The sequence below is a fragment of the Halichoerus grypus genome, chromosome 5, assembly GCF_964656455.1.
Source record: "Halichoerus grypus chromosome 5, mHalGry1.hap1.1, whole genome shotgun sequence".
In the NCBI taxonomy this organism is placed as follows: domain Eukaryota; kingdom Metazoa; phylum Chordata; class Mammalia; order Carnivora; family Phocidae; genus Halichoerus; species Halichoerus grypus.
The window spans coordinates 21,393,762-21,406,188 of NC_135716.1; the positions used below are offsets into that span (position 1 = coordinate 21,393,762).

At 45.1% G+C, this 12,427-nt stretch overlaps 1 protein-coding gene across 2 annotated transcripts in view; it reads left to right on the forward strand.

Moving 5' to 3' along the window:
• Positions 1-12,427, forward strand: part of EXT1 (exostosin glycosyltransferase 1) — a 274,149-nt gene that overhangs the window by 227,374 nt on the left and 34,348 nt on the right. For both annotated transcript variants that reach the window (XM_036120269.2, XM_036120268.2), the window contains exon 2: positions 12,065-12,158. In XM_036120269.2, coding sequence (XP_035976162.1) covers positions 12,065-12,158 — 94 coding nt within the window. The remainder of the gene's footprint in view (positions 1-12,064; positions 12,159-12,427) is intronic.

Below are 12,427 nucleotides of genomic sequence, written 5' to 3' on the forward strand. Positions count from 1 at the left end.
AAAAGAGGACAAGAATCAAAACAATGCCAAGCCTTTGACATCATCTACATTATGACCTCCTCATATACAAAGACCGTTCCAAGAAAGCCCTTGCCTTGTGCTCTCCAATATTCCTACGCACTTCCGTTTATATAAAATTCTCAGGGGCACTTTAGTTTATATGAAGTTCTCATGTACTCTGTCCCCTTAGATCCTCAGTAGACCTTGTTAGGTAAGCAAGACTAGCATGATTGGTCCATGTTATAAATGAGATGGATTTAGAACCAAAGCGCCTCTTTTAAAATCAAACCATTAATGACAAAGTCAAGACCAGAAACTATACTTTCTAATGTTTGTTCATGCAGCTTTCATTCTATCCCTCTACATAAACCTCTCTTAAAGGCATTCTTTTTAAAAAAAATTTTTCTCCAAAGACATTTTTAATGAGATTTTGCTTTCATAGCAGATGGCATTTAGAGCAGTTGATGAATCTTTTTTTTTTTTTTTTTTTTTTTAAGATTTTATTTATTTATTTGAGAGAGAGAGAATGAGAGACAGAGAGCATGAGAGGGAGGAGGGTCAGAGGGAGAAGCAGACTCCCTGCTGAGCAGGGAGCCTGATGCGGGACTCGATCCCGGGACTCCGGGATCATGACCTGAGCCGAAGGCAGTCGCTTAACCAACTGAGCCACCCAGGCGCCCTAGAGCAGTTGATGAATCTTAATAGTAACCAGAGAAGAGAGGCTAGTATTGCACACACACACACACAAAGACAGAAGAAAATTTCTCTGTGCTCTTCTGTGTTCTTGTAGAAGGTTGTCCTAGGAGTTATCCTGGTGTACTTGGCCAGCAACTTGGACACTTTGTGACCTCATGGGTATTATTCCCTGAGGAATGAGAGGAGATCTGGTATTCATTCAACAACAAATATTTCTTAAGGTTACCATGGTCCAGGCACAGGTCTAGGGGCTGAGGTCACAGTGGTGAATAAGAGCAGGTAAGCTCCTTTTCTCATGGTATATGTGTATGATATTTATGGAGAAGGTGAGTGAGCTGGTAAAACAAGCAGATGGGTGAATTCAGACAGTGGTAAATCCTAGGACAGAGAGGAAACAGGCCAATGGGACAGTGAGTGCAGGGAACGCAGGCTGGTCTGTGAGGGCCTCTCTGAGGAGGGCCTGTTTCTCTGAATGCTGATTTGCATCTTGGGGCAGATTGGGGAGACTATTCCAGACAGAGGACATAGCAAGTACAAGTCCAGCAGATGGTAATGAGCCAGTTGTGTGTAGAGAAGCTGCTAGCAGTAGATGGTAGGTGAGGAGAGGGGCATGCTGTGGGCAGAGGCCAGTTCTCATGGAGTCCTGTTGGCCAGGGCAAGGGGTATGAATATTATTCTAAGTGCCATGAGGAGCCACTGGGGGGTTTTCAGCCTTGGAGTTAGCATTTTAAGGGTATTTTTGGTTACTCTGGGAAAAAATGGATTGAACGTGTAAGACTGAACTTATTCTGACCTGAAACTAATATGAACCAGAGTATGCTTCTTGTTGTTCTGTTCGCGTGGAGACCCAAAGGAGTAGAATTAAGGAGATCTAGGAAAGAGGGGTGTGCGGAGATTGGGGTTCCAGTGTAATTACAAAAACCATTGGGTGTTTGCATCTTTGTTTCCCCTCTGCTCAGTGTGCTACCAGGCACATAGGAGCTGTTCAGGATTCATTTGTCCAGTGAACAAATATCAGAGCAAGAGGCATCTTAAAGGCCACCTGGTATACCCCTCCCCTATTAGGTACTTAAATGTTCTCTGTCCCGTAGGCCTTTCCCAAAATGAGGACACCTAGGAGCTGGCTAGCTCCTTAGCTGCTTCTCAAGGGGAGCTGGGCTGAGCAGAGCCAGTTGGAGGAGAAGGGAGGGGTGGCACCGAGCTCAGACTCTCTCCCCCAGGGCACTATTGTTCTTCTGCCAAAGGAAATGGCAGAATCTGGATTTATGGGCCTTTCCAGTCTCCACTGACCAAACCCTTATGGGAGAGTGATCTGGTAAATAAACAATACGTGCTATCAGGTCGTTAACCATAACACAGATGTTTATGTCCCAGGGACACACATGCACATGTACATTTATACATTCACATACCCAGAGGGAAAGAATAAACTTTTCATAGTCGACCAGCTTCACGCAGCTTTCATATGATGTTGGTGTCCCATTATTTCTTGAGGATGCACCATCTTTACCTCCGCAGACTTCTGAGGCCTCATTTGCTGATTCAGCGCGAAGGGTGCAGAAGTGAGCTGGCCCTGACTGTCCAAGTCAGAAGGTAGACCTCAGGAATGGCAAAAATAGGAGCAGAGTTAGGAAGGTGAGGTTAGCCGAGCCAGCTGTCATTTCATTAACTGTAATTGGATTCTCAAGGTATTTTATAATCACTTAAGTGCAAGGACCAGACGAAAGGCTTATGTGCTGACAAAGAATGCAGGGGCATGTCCTATTCACCACTGGCTAGTGCCTGCTCTGGTGATGAGAACAGCCCAGCAGGAATTCCAGACATCCTCCTAATCCCAGGGCTGACCAAGTCCGGGCGGGCAGGAAAGAATGTCTTGGCTCAAGAAGGGAAGCGGTCAGAACGCTGGGTTGAGCCCAGTTTTCTTTGGGGGATGGGGAGTCATTGCCTTTGGACCAAAGCAGTGTTTATCCTTAGGAAGCCAGGAGGAAGTTCTACCATTTGTTTGCTTTTCTTCAGCTCTGACGTGGAGGAGAGCCAGGTGAGGGTTCACTTTGAGTAGCACTGCACATTTGACTCGATTTGCAAATAATGCTATTTATCAGGGCCGGTGAAGCACATTTCCCACCCTCACCAGTGTGCAGAAAGAAAATGAAATTTTTAACAAGCTGCCAGGCCTTTAGAATTAAAGACAGAGAAGAAGGGATAGGAAGTGTACGAAAGGAAGACAAAAATAAATAAATAAAAGACACTGTTTTCCATTCTCTAACTTCGGCTCAGCCTAAACACAGAAGTGAAGATCATCCTGGGAAGATCAGGCATAACCAGGAGCTGGACACGTTGTTATGGCTGAATAGAGGCAATCGTCGTGAAGAAGGGCTTGCCTCTCTTGGTCTTCGTCTTGCTCCCATAGCCCCTGCACACCTAAATGCAAACCGATGGATGCTGAGCATCTGAGCATTTGTCATCCATTTACTATTTTTCGAGTGGCTGCTGTAGGCCAGGCCCTGGGGTGGGGTGGGTGGGGGGCTGGTTCAGCAGAAAGTGGGACCATGGCTCTGTCTTCTGGAGTCCAGGGAAGGAAAACAGGAAAATGGGCAACTTAATATAGTATGAGCAATAGAAGGTCGGCCCTGGGCGCTGTGTGAGCAGCGAGAGGGTCTCTGGCCAAGACTCAGCGATCCAAGGAGGCTTCCTCCAGAAGTGCAGGAAAAGCAGAGGAAGGAAAGAGGGTTGTGTTGGGGAGAGGTGCCCCCTGCTGCTGCCTGCTCCCTGAGACTCGGCCTGTCCCTGATGAGGAGCTGCCATTTAGGACAGATGCTCCGTGCTGGTGTTCTCAGCTTCGGGCCACACTCCCTGGCCCCGCTCCCCTCGGCCAGGCTCCTTGGCACAGAGCCTGGTGAAAGTTAATGGTAAGATAATGACCTCGGGCTTCCCACTTGCCCTCGGGCCGGTCACAGGCACTTAGCTCCTGCAGCCAAGACCTTGGTGTACCTCTGGCAGACCCATTTTATCCACGCGAGGTCATTGTTGCTGCTGGCTTTTTTATCACCCCTCCCTCTTCTGTCCCCCCTGTACCCAGGTCACACTTTAGGTAGCATTTCCAGAAATGCTTTCTTTCTGACCAGAGAATTGTTGAGACCCACGTGTCCCAGAGGTGCATCTATCTCGGGACCGTTTGAAATTTGGTGTTGCTGAGCACAGAAGCTGGTGCTCCAATCGTCTCTGCCTGACAACATTCTGAGATCTATGTCACCCGGCCCAATGCGGTAGAAATCTTTCGTTTTCACCTTGGCTGTCACCATATCGCTCCTTCTCAGCAGCTCTGAGAGACAAGAGAGCATATTGTGGATTCTGCACAATATGTGCTCTCGTACGAGCCCCGTAAAACCTTTGTTGCTCTACTTCATCATCTGTAAAATGGGGCCATTTCACATGTAGTTGTAGAGATAAAGTACAATAATGAGCCCAGGTTGTTGCCCTGCCCACAGGAAACTTTTAATCAGTGTAGGGGGGTAGGGGTATCATTATTATAATTGTTACCTTTAGGGGCACCTGGGTGGCTCCATTGGTGAAGTCAGATGGTCTTGATTTCAGCTCAGGTCATGATCTGAGGGTCATGGGATCGAGCCCCACATCGGGTTCCGTGCTCAACAGGGAGTCTGCTTGGGATTCTCTCTCCCTCTCTCCCTTCCCTTGCCCCTCCCCCCATCTCTCTCAAATAAATAAATCTTTAGAAAAAAATAATTGTTACCTTTAATGGCTGTCATATTTTATCACTTGCTTTTACATATTCACCGTTGAGCTGCTATTTAATAGAGGGAACCAAGATGGTCTTCTACCCATGTTGAAGGAAGAGGTGCCCCTGGTACATGCTGGATTTGTTAGTTTACGTAGGTGGTGATTACCACGAAGTCCAAGTTTAAAGTTTTGAACTGTCAGTAGATATTTAGGGTAGAGATGGGGTGGGGGAATTTTGACATGATATGGGGTTATGATCCAGTGTAGTCAGACAGGGTGTTTGCTTCCAAGTGTCTTCTGACTCTCTCTTCTCCCGCATGGGAAGCTGGCATAACCATACCTACCTCCCAGCGTGGACGTGAGGCTTCAGTGAGACCGTGTGTGTGCAAGAGTCCACGCTTCCCCTGGGGCCTCATGCTCCAGCCAGAGCTCCCTCCCTTCCCAATACTGAAATGGGTTTTAAATGGACAGTAAAACGGAGATGGTTTTTCGTGGATAGCCAAGAAATGTGAAAGGGTGGAGGTCGCTACCCGTCCCTCATCGTAGCCAACCACTGCTCTCTGCGGTGCACAGTGCGGGACCAGCAACAGCCTTCTGAGGAGCACTGTAAGAAAGTCCTGCTGTGGGGCCTGACTGGGTGCCCCCGAGGTTCTAGCAGCAAGCACTGCTCGAGGCAGGCGTCGCCGGAATGAGAAATCACCACCTCCACCTAGCGAGTGCCTTCTGGCTGCGGGCTGCTAAGTGGCCCCGAGGCTGCCGCCCCTCTGGTCAGCCCGGTCCAGCACCACACGCGAGTTAGCTCTCAGCATTTGCCCGACGCTAGAACGCATGGAGCTCATTCGTGTGCTCAAAAGCTGTGTGAGTCGCTCGCGGAGAAACTGAGGCTTAGTGTGTCCCACGAATTCTCAGAGACCCCAGGGGCCTGTACCTCTGTAGGAGTGCTTGCAAGGTATCACATGGCCGTACTCTGGGGGCCAGCTGGACCCATTTTCTAACTAAAGGTATGTTTCTCTGTTCACATTTATGTCTTGGGCCAATTTCATGTTATTACGTGTTACGGACTTCGGGTTTTCTCAAACATAATTGAGATTTTATGTGTTAAGTCTATCAAGTCCAAGAAAGGGTCTACGGCAATATGGTTCATAAAAAACAGAGCACCATCTTGGACTGAACGGCTGGTGGGACGTGACGCAGAGTTTTGGGTCGGGGAGAAAGGGTCCTCTCAGTGGTAACCATTTGTGGCTAGTGCTCGAAACCAGGTGAACTGCTTAGGACTTCGCTCCATCAGAAATGTATTTTCAGGGGTGCCTGGCCGGCTCAGTTGGTGGAGCATGCAACTCTTGATCTCGGGGTTGTGAGTGTGAGCGCCACGTTGGGTGTAGGGATTACTTAAAAATACAAACTTAAAAAAAAAAAGAGAAAAGAAAGAAATGTCTTTTCAGTCTCTGCATTTGTGTGACTGACCAAAGAGGCAGCGTGACGTGGTGGAAGGCAATCACCCTTTAGAATCAGAAAGCCTGGAGTTGGAGCCCTAATGGTTCCAGAGCTGTGACCTGCGTTCTTGGCAAGGTTAGCAGGTCCTAAGAATGCCATTGGGAAAGTGTCATGCTTCTGCTAAGCCCTTCGGTGACTCACGACCACTGCACAGAATCGCATCTGAGCTCCAGGAGAGATACCACACATAGTCTGCCCAGGGGGACCCCGCACCTACCGGCAGTTTCCTTCCCCTCCCCCCACCCATCACCTCCCCCTCCCCCAAACTGTGGTGGGTTCTCTCGTCTTGGTGTTTGTTCCTGCTGTGCTGTTTCTACCCCCCCAAAATTCCTACTGCCCCTCCTCTCAGCCTTGCCAAGCTGATTCTTGCTCTTCACTTAATAATTAGTTCAGTTTCCCTTGCTCGTGGAGGCACCCCTGCTTCTCAGTCTCCCCACCAAAGCCAGGTTGTCCTTCTTATTTCTCTTCGCATAATCCACCTCATGCCTCCATCCTACCGCTAAATAACAATCATTGATCATCATATTCCCTCACTGAATAGCAATAACGCATCTGCCTTTTCACTGGACCATCAGTTCCTTGAGTAGTGTCTGACGCACGGTAGGCATTCAACTAACTAATGTTTGTTGATTGAATAAAAGAAAGCACAGAGGAGGTGCTGAGGAAGCTATTTTATTTCCCTTCTTCGTGTACTTTATGGAACTACAGCAGTCATAAATTGTTTTTGGTTTCTTTCTTTTTCTCTTAAGGGACATGATTCAAACCTGGGTGTAAGCAAAGATTAAGTACTTATGAGGATGGAGACTGGAGGGAACAGATAGCATAGATGTTCACTTACTTTACAAATAAATACTTGAGACAAACTGTAGCAACATCACGGGGTGACTAGAATTGTATGACTACAGAGATGAGAGGCCGGATCACTTGCTTCGGGCCTACCCTCTTTGATTAGCAGAAAGCAGGCTCTCATGGAAACTGTGCACGCCCCGGAGGAGTTGTGGGACGCACAGGAGGACCTACGGTAGGCACCCTGCACCAGCAGCATCCTTGTCTATGCAGCTTTTGATTAATAAGGCAGAATCCTTTGAATTAGAAGCTGCTGTTCTGTTCTGATTCCCAGCTTCTATTTGCATTTTATTTTAAAGGGTCTGTTCCACATTTCTCTCTGGCTCTGTCTTTGGGGATCAGTCCTTTCTTTTCTTTCTTTTTTTATTGTTACTTTTTTCTTTTTTTTAATGTTTTTATTCCCCTCATCCTGATGTCATTTACCACAATAACTTGCAGTTGCGTAGTGCATGGCAGTTTATAGGACATGGACATGATCTCATTTGACCGTCACGATTTTGATGGACAGAGAACTCCATTTGCATAGGACCCCATAGAAAGTGGTAGATCCAGAACCCAAAGTCCTCAAGCCACGTCTTCTAACAAGTCAGCTCTGTTTTCCATTATATTCTGTTGCCTTCCTTGAGCCATAATGATAATAGCTACCATTTTTGGATTGTTTATGATATGCCTGTGTTTGAGTTAAGTGGTATCATCTAAGCCTCATAGTAGAAGTATCTCCATTTTGCCAACCAGGAAGCCAAGATTTAGACAAATACCTTTCCCAAGGTCACTCAGCTTGGAAATAGCAAAGGTGAAATTTGAACCCAGGTTTGGCTGTGTCTAAATCTGCTTATTCACTAAGCTTTGTATTCCTAACATCTTAACTCAAAAATTTTTTGAGCTCTTAGCACAAAATTTAGGGTGCATCCTTATTACCTAGAGGGGCTTGTTAAAACAGAATTCTGGACCTTTTCCCCGGAGTTTCTACCTCAGTGGGCCTTGGTGAGGCTGGGAATTCTCATTTCTACCAGGTTCCCAGGTGGTGTGGATGATGCTCCTGGATGGGAGAACACGTTTGGAGAACCCCCGCCCCCGCCACACTGCCTCTCCCCCACCAGGTGCACTGAATTACTGCCAGCAAAAATGTGTTTCATATGGAGGGGAAGGACTTCAGTTATGCATTATTACATGGCCCATTTTAAATGGGGTGTATCCCATCCATTATTCTGTACAACTTTAAGGAGAAAATTATTATGGCCATAGAGTGGTTCCTGGTTTCTAGGTTAAATTCAAGTCTTGTCATTTTATTGCATTTTTCTTTGCAGTCATTTATGAGAACTGTTCTAACTTCTGGGTCACTACCTATACAATGGGGAGCTTAATGCCCATCTGAAAAGGGTAACAAAACCATTTATTAATTAAAGCTGAAAGTTCTCTGAGATGAGTTGCCTGCCTTATCTACTTACCTTCTTGCTTAGGATATCATGTGTTAATTATCTCTTATTTTGAAGAAGTTTATGATTTTGATGTGATTTACATTTCTAAACTTAATCGTGGAGAATGAGTCCCTTTAAGAAGGCTGCCCCCCTCACTTGACGTGTCTTCTCCCTATCTTTCTTCCCCCCATCTCTAACCACTGATAACCACTAACCTGTTATCTATCCCTACAGTTGTTATTTTATGAATGCTATATAAATAAATAATGCAGTATATATCCTTTTGAGATTGGCTTTTTCACTTAGCATAATTTCCTTGAGGATGTTGTGTGTATCAATAGTTCATTTCGTTTTATTGCTGAGTATTCGAGGCTATAGATGTGCCACAGTTTGTTGAATCATTCACCCATTGAAGGACATTTGGATAGTTTCCCGTTTGGGGCTATTAAGGATAAAACTGCTGTGAACATTCATGGGCAGGTTTCTGCGTGAAAATAAGTTTTCATTTTCTCTGGGATAAATGCCCAAGAGTGCAATTGTTGGGTCATATGCTAATCCCATTTTTAGTTTTAGTAAAAGAAACTGCCACACTTTTTTCCAATGTGACCGCACCGTTTTACCTTCATACCGGCAATATGTGAGGGTTCTGGTTTCTCTGCAGCGTCCTCAGCAGCTGTTCTCCTGAGGGTAGCCATCCTCGTGGGTGATTCGCATTTCCCTAATGGTTCATAATGTTGAGTATCTTTTTACATGCTTATTGGCACTTTGTGTATTTTCTTTGGAACAATATCTAGTCCATCCTTGGCATGTTTTCAAACTGGATTGTCTTTTGATTGTTGAATGTCAGAATTCTTTACATATTCTGGACAAAAGTCTCTTATCAGGTCGATGATTTGCAAATATTTTCTTTTTTTCTGTGGATTGTCTTTTCACTTTCTTGATGGCAGCTGGGAGGAGAGGGAGCCCAGTCTTCTTGACTGAACTTGCCTAAGATGGAGCTTCTGGAAGGTGGAGCTGGGAGGGGTTGGTAATGGAGCAGGTCATGGCTCAAATGCCACAGACGCTCACTGTTCTTGCCAAGATCTGGTAGGTTTTCTTGAACAAATGTTTTTCCATTTGTCATTATATCCTTAGGACAATTTCCAGAAACTTTTAATGAATGTTTTTATAATTTTTACCAGTTGTTGTTTTGCTGGGAGAGTATCCACAGAGCTAGTGCCTCACTGTGCAAGGCCAGCCTTCTCGAATGTACTCTATGATGCACACACGCCCAGGAGATTTTACACCCTCCGTTCTCATCTGCCTTTCTGAATTATCAGATGAATCTCTGGTAGGTCTAGCAACTAGAGTAAGATCTTCTCCGCACAACTCTGCAGGACTAGAACAGGGCCCGGAACGTTGTGCTTCTTGAGAGAATGACTGCAAAAAAAAATGAATGAGTTTAAGCATCTAGAAGGAGATAGATGTGGGGTGTGTGAGCACATCCAAATGGAGAGGGGGGTCCATAGAAGGGCTGAGCGGAAGGGTACCAAACACATGTGTGGCCCACCTAGAACGACTGACCCCTTGCAGATTCATGGGCTGAGCATGGTTAGAAATCTGAAAATCATTGTTTTAAGTTTTATGTGTACATGTCCTGTATGTGTCTTTATGTGGTTCTAGGGATACACAAACGTCAAACATACATTGTACAGATACACATACGCTTATTTGTACAAGGGTTATGGAAACCTTTGGAGCAGTGAGATATTCTGAAAGGACATTCTGTCTTACCTAAAAGTAACATAAAGAATAACGGGACCTTCAAACAATCTCTTGTCATTTTGCTGATGAGGAAACTGAGTCCCAGAGAGCTCATGTGTTTCATTCATAATGTCACAGCTACCTAGGGGCAAGAATGTTCATCCCATATCTCCCGTTACCTGTTGTGTGAATGAACACAAGCTTCAATCGTGTAAGTTTTATCCCCTGCATCAGCAAATCCTGCTTCTCTACCACCACTTAAAAATCAACATCCTAGAATAACTGTCATTTGAATTTTTGCTGTAAGTTTTCTGCCTTCCCTCTACCTCCACTCCTTCCCTAAAGTAAATTCTGCAACTGGCAACTTTGAAACTTGTTACCATCCAGAACATTAATAGGGTTTTACAGTTTTAGCAGCCTAATGATGAGGATGTAGGACCTTCTGTGCTAGTCCCTCAGGGGTTTCTTTTCTGGGCGTTTATTAAACTTTGCTGTAGTCTGAAGCATGTTTGACCTTTTTATATTAAAAACAATTTGAGTTTAAAGTTTATATGTATATTTGTGTGTGTGTGTGTGTGTGTCTATACATATTCCCCTCTTCATTCATTAGGTAGAGATCCCAACATTTTTAACAGTTGAATTTGAAGATACTTATCAATTATTTCCCTATGTTTGGTGAGCAAAGAAGAAGCCATTACCATCATAATTTAATATTTCTTATTTAGCCAAATTTGAGCCCTCTTGAAAATCTTTTCTACTTTCAAGTCTATTTTGCAGTTTAATTAATGCAGCGAGGGTTTTTATTTTACTCTCAATGGAGATAATCTTAATCCATTCACGGTGACCTTTTCTTGTGCAAATTAGTTGTACAAGCTTGTTTAAGCAAATGGTCCTTTGCATGATGTCTCTTCTTAATGACGGGTTTATAATTGAAAATTGGCTTACTCCCATATGCCTAGTTTGTATGAGAATATAAAAATAGATGTGGACTTTAAAAATATAAATGTATATATCAGTATCCCAAAACGAGGAGGGAAGAATCTGATGCCTTGAGGCTATGACTAAATTAGACTATTAGAGTCAGAAAATGCTGGCGACATATGCCACCGTCAGAGTCACACCTGTCTGCCGAGCACTGGAAGCTCTTGAAAAATGAGAGTGATTTCATCTTAGCTCTCAGAATCCACGCTTTCATAGGACAGGAGCCATTTCTGGCTTCCCAAGTTTACTTAAACTCATAATGAACCTGAAACTGTGTGTTTAGGAATGTGTTTGTGGGTCTCACTTTTAAAGTGATAGCCCTCAACAAAATGAAATGCTCCTTGCTTTTCCTGCACTTCACCAGCAGAAAGAGACAGCTGACGCTCGTGTTATATTTTGCCTTTTTTCAAGTGCAAAAGCCGTGTGATACCACCAAGTGGTATTTGAGTAAAAGCCACAATCCTCTCTTCTGCACCCCGGTTCTCTGCACCCCGGTTTTCTGCACCCCCCTGCTCTGTTTTTTTTTTCTCTTGTTATTCTTATTTCCCCATTTCTTAGGCCAGCTCCTTCCATCTCCCTTGTCTTTGCCCTGTAAGTCGTGTCAACCATTCTTATAACAGGAGTATTTGTCTGGTGTAGCTGAATATTCTTGGTTAAATGTAGAAACTCCAGCGTGAAGGAGAAAGTGAATGTTGTTGTGTGCTTGTGATGGAGGTTTCCTGAGTAGGTTTTAATAGCACAGGGTGGGGAACAAGGACAGTCTTAGTTTTGCTGAATGACATGGCATCAAGAGTGATGCGTTGTGGTTGTTTTTTTTTTTTTTTTTAAGCTTATAGGAACAAGACATTTCATCAAGACACAAAACTCTGATTTTTGGAAGCCAAACCTAGGCAAGCCAAATTGTTCTTGGGACCATCAGACTTGTCTTTTATGTACCCCTAATTGCTTTGTCCCCCATGAAACTTCACATGTGCTCTCCCTCGTGCAACACCCCCACCTCCACAAAGGGGACGTGAGAACTGCCCGCCAGCCAGTGTATTTCCTGAGTTGCTCTGGGTAATTTCACGCAGGTGTGCACCCACAGATGTTCATTCATCCCCCACTCCTAACGGGTCTTCGTTTGCTGATTGCTCCTCCTCTCCTTGTAGGTATGATTATCGGGAAATGCTGCACAATGCCACTTTCTGTCTGGTTCCTCGTGGTCGCAGGCTTGGGTCCTTCAGGTTCCTGGAGGCTCTGCAGGTAAGAGACTCTGAACCCTCCCCAGACTAGGGCTGAGGACTGAAGTCAGACGGGGTGGGTTTCACCTTAGCCCTTCTGCTGGGATCTAAACAGAATGCACAGTTTGCCTTGAACACCTGAAGTCTGTTTTCCCAAGAAAGTCTGCAACACTTTGTATAAGGGGGGTGGGGGTGGGGGGAAGAAGACTTACTCCCTGTCTTCGGACATGGGAAGATTAAATGGTTTCACCACCAGGGAGGATGGGTTCTTTGGGGACACGTTTGCAAACG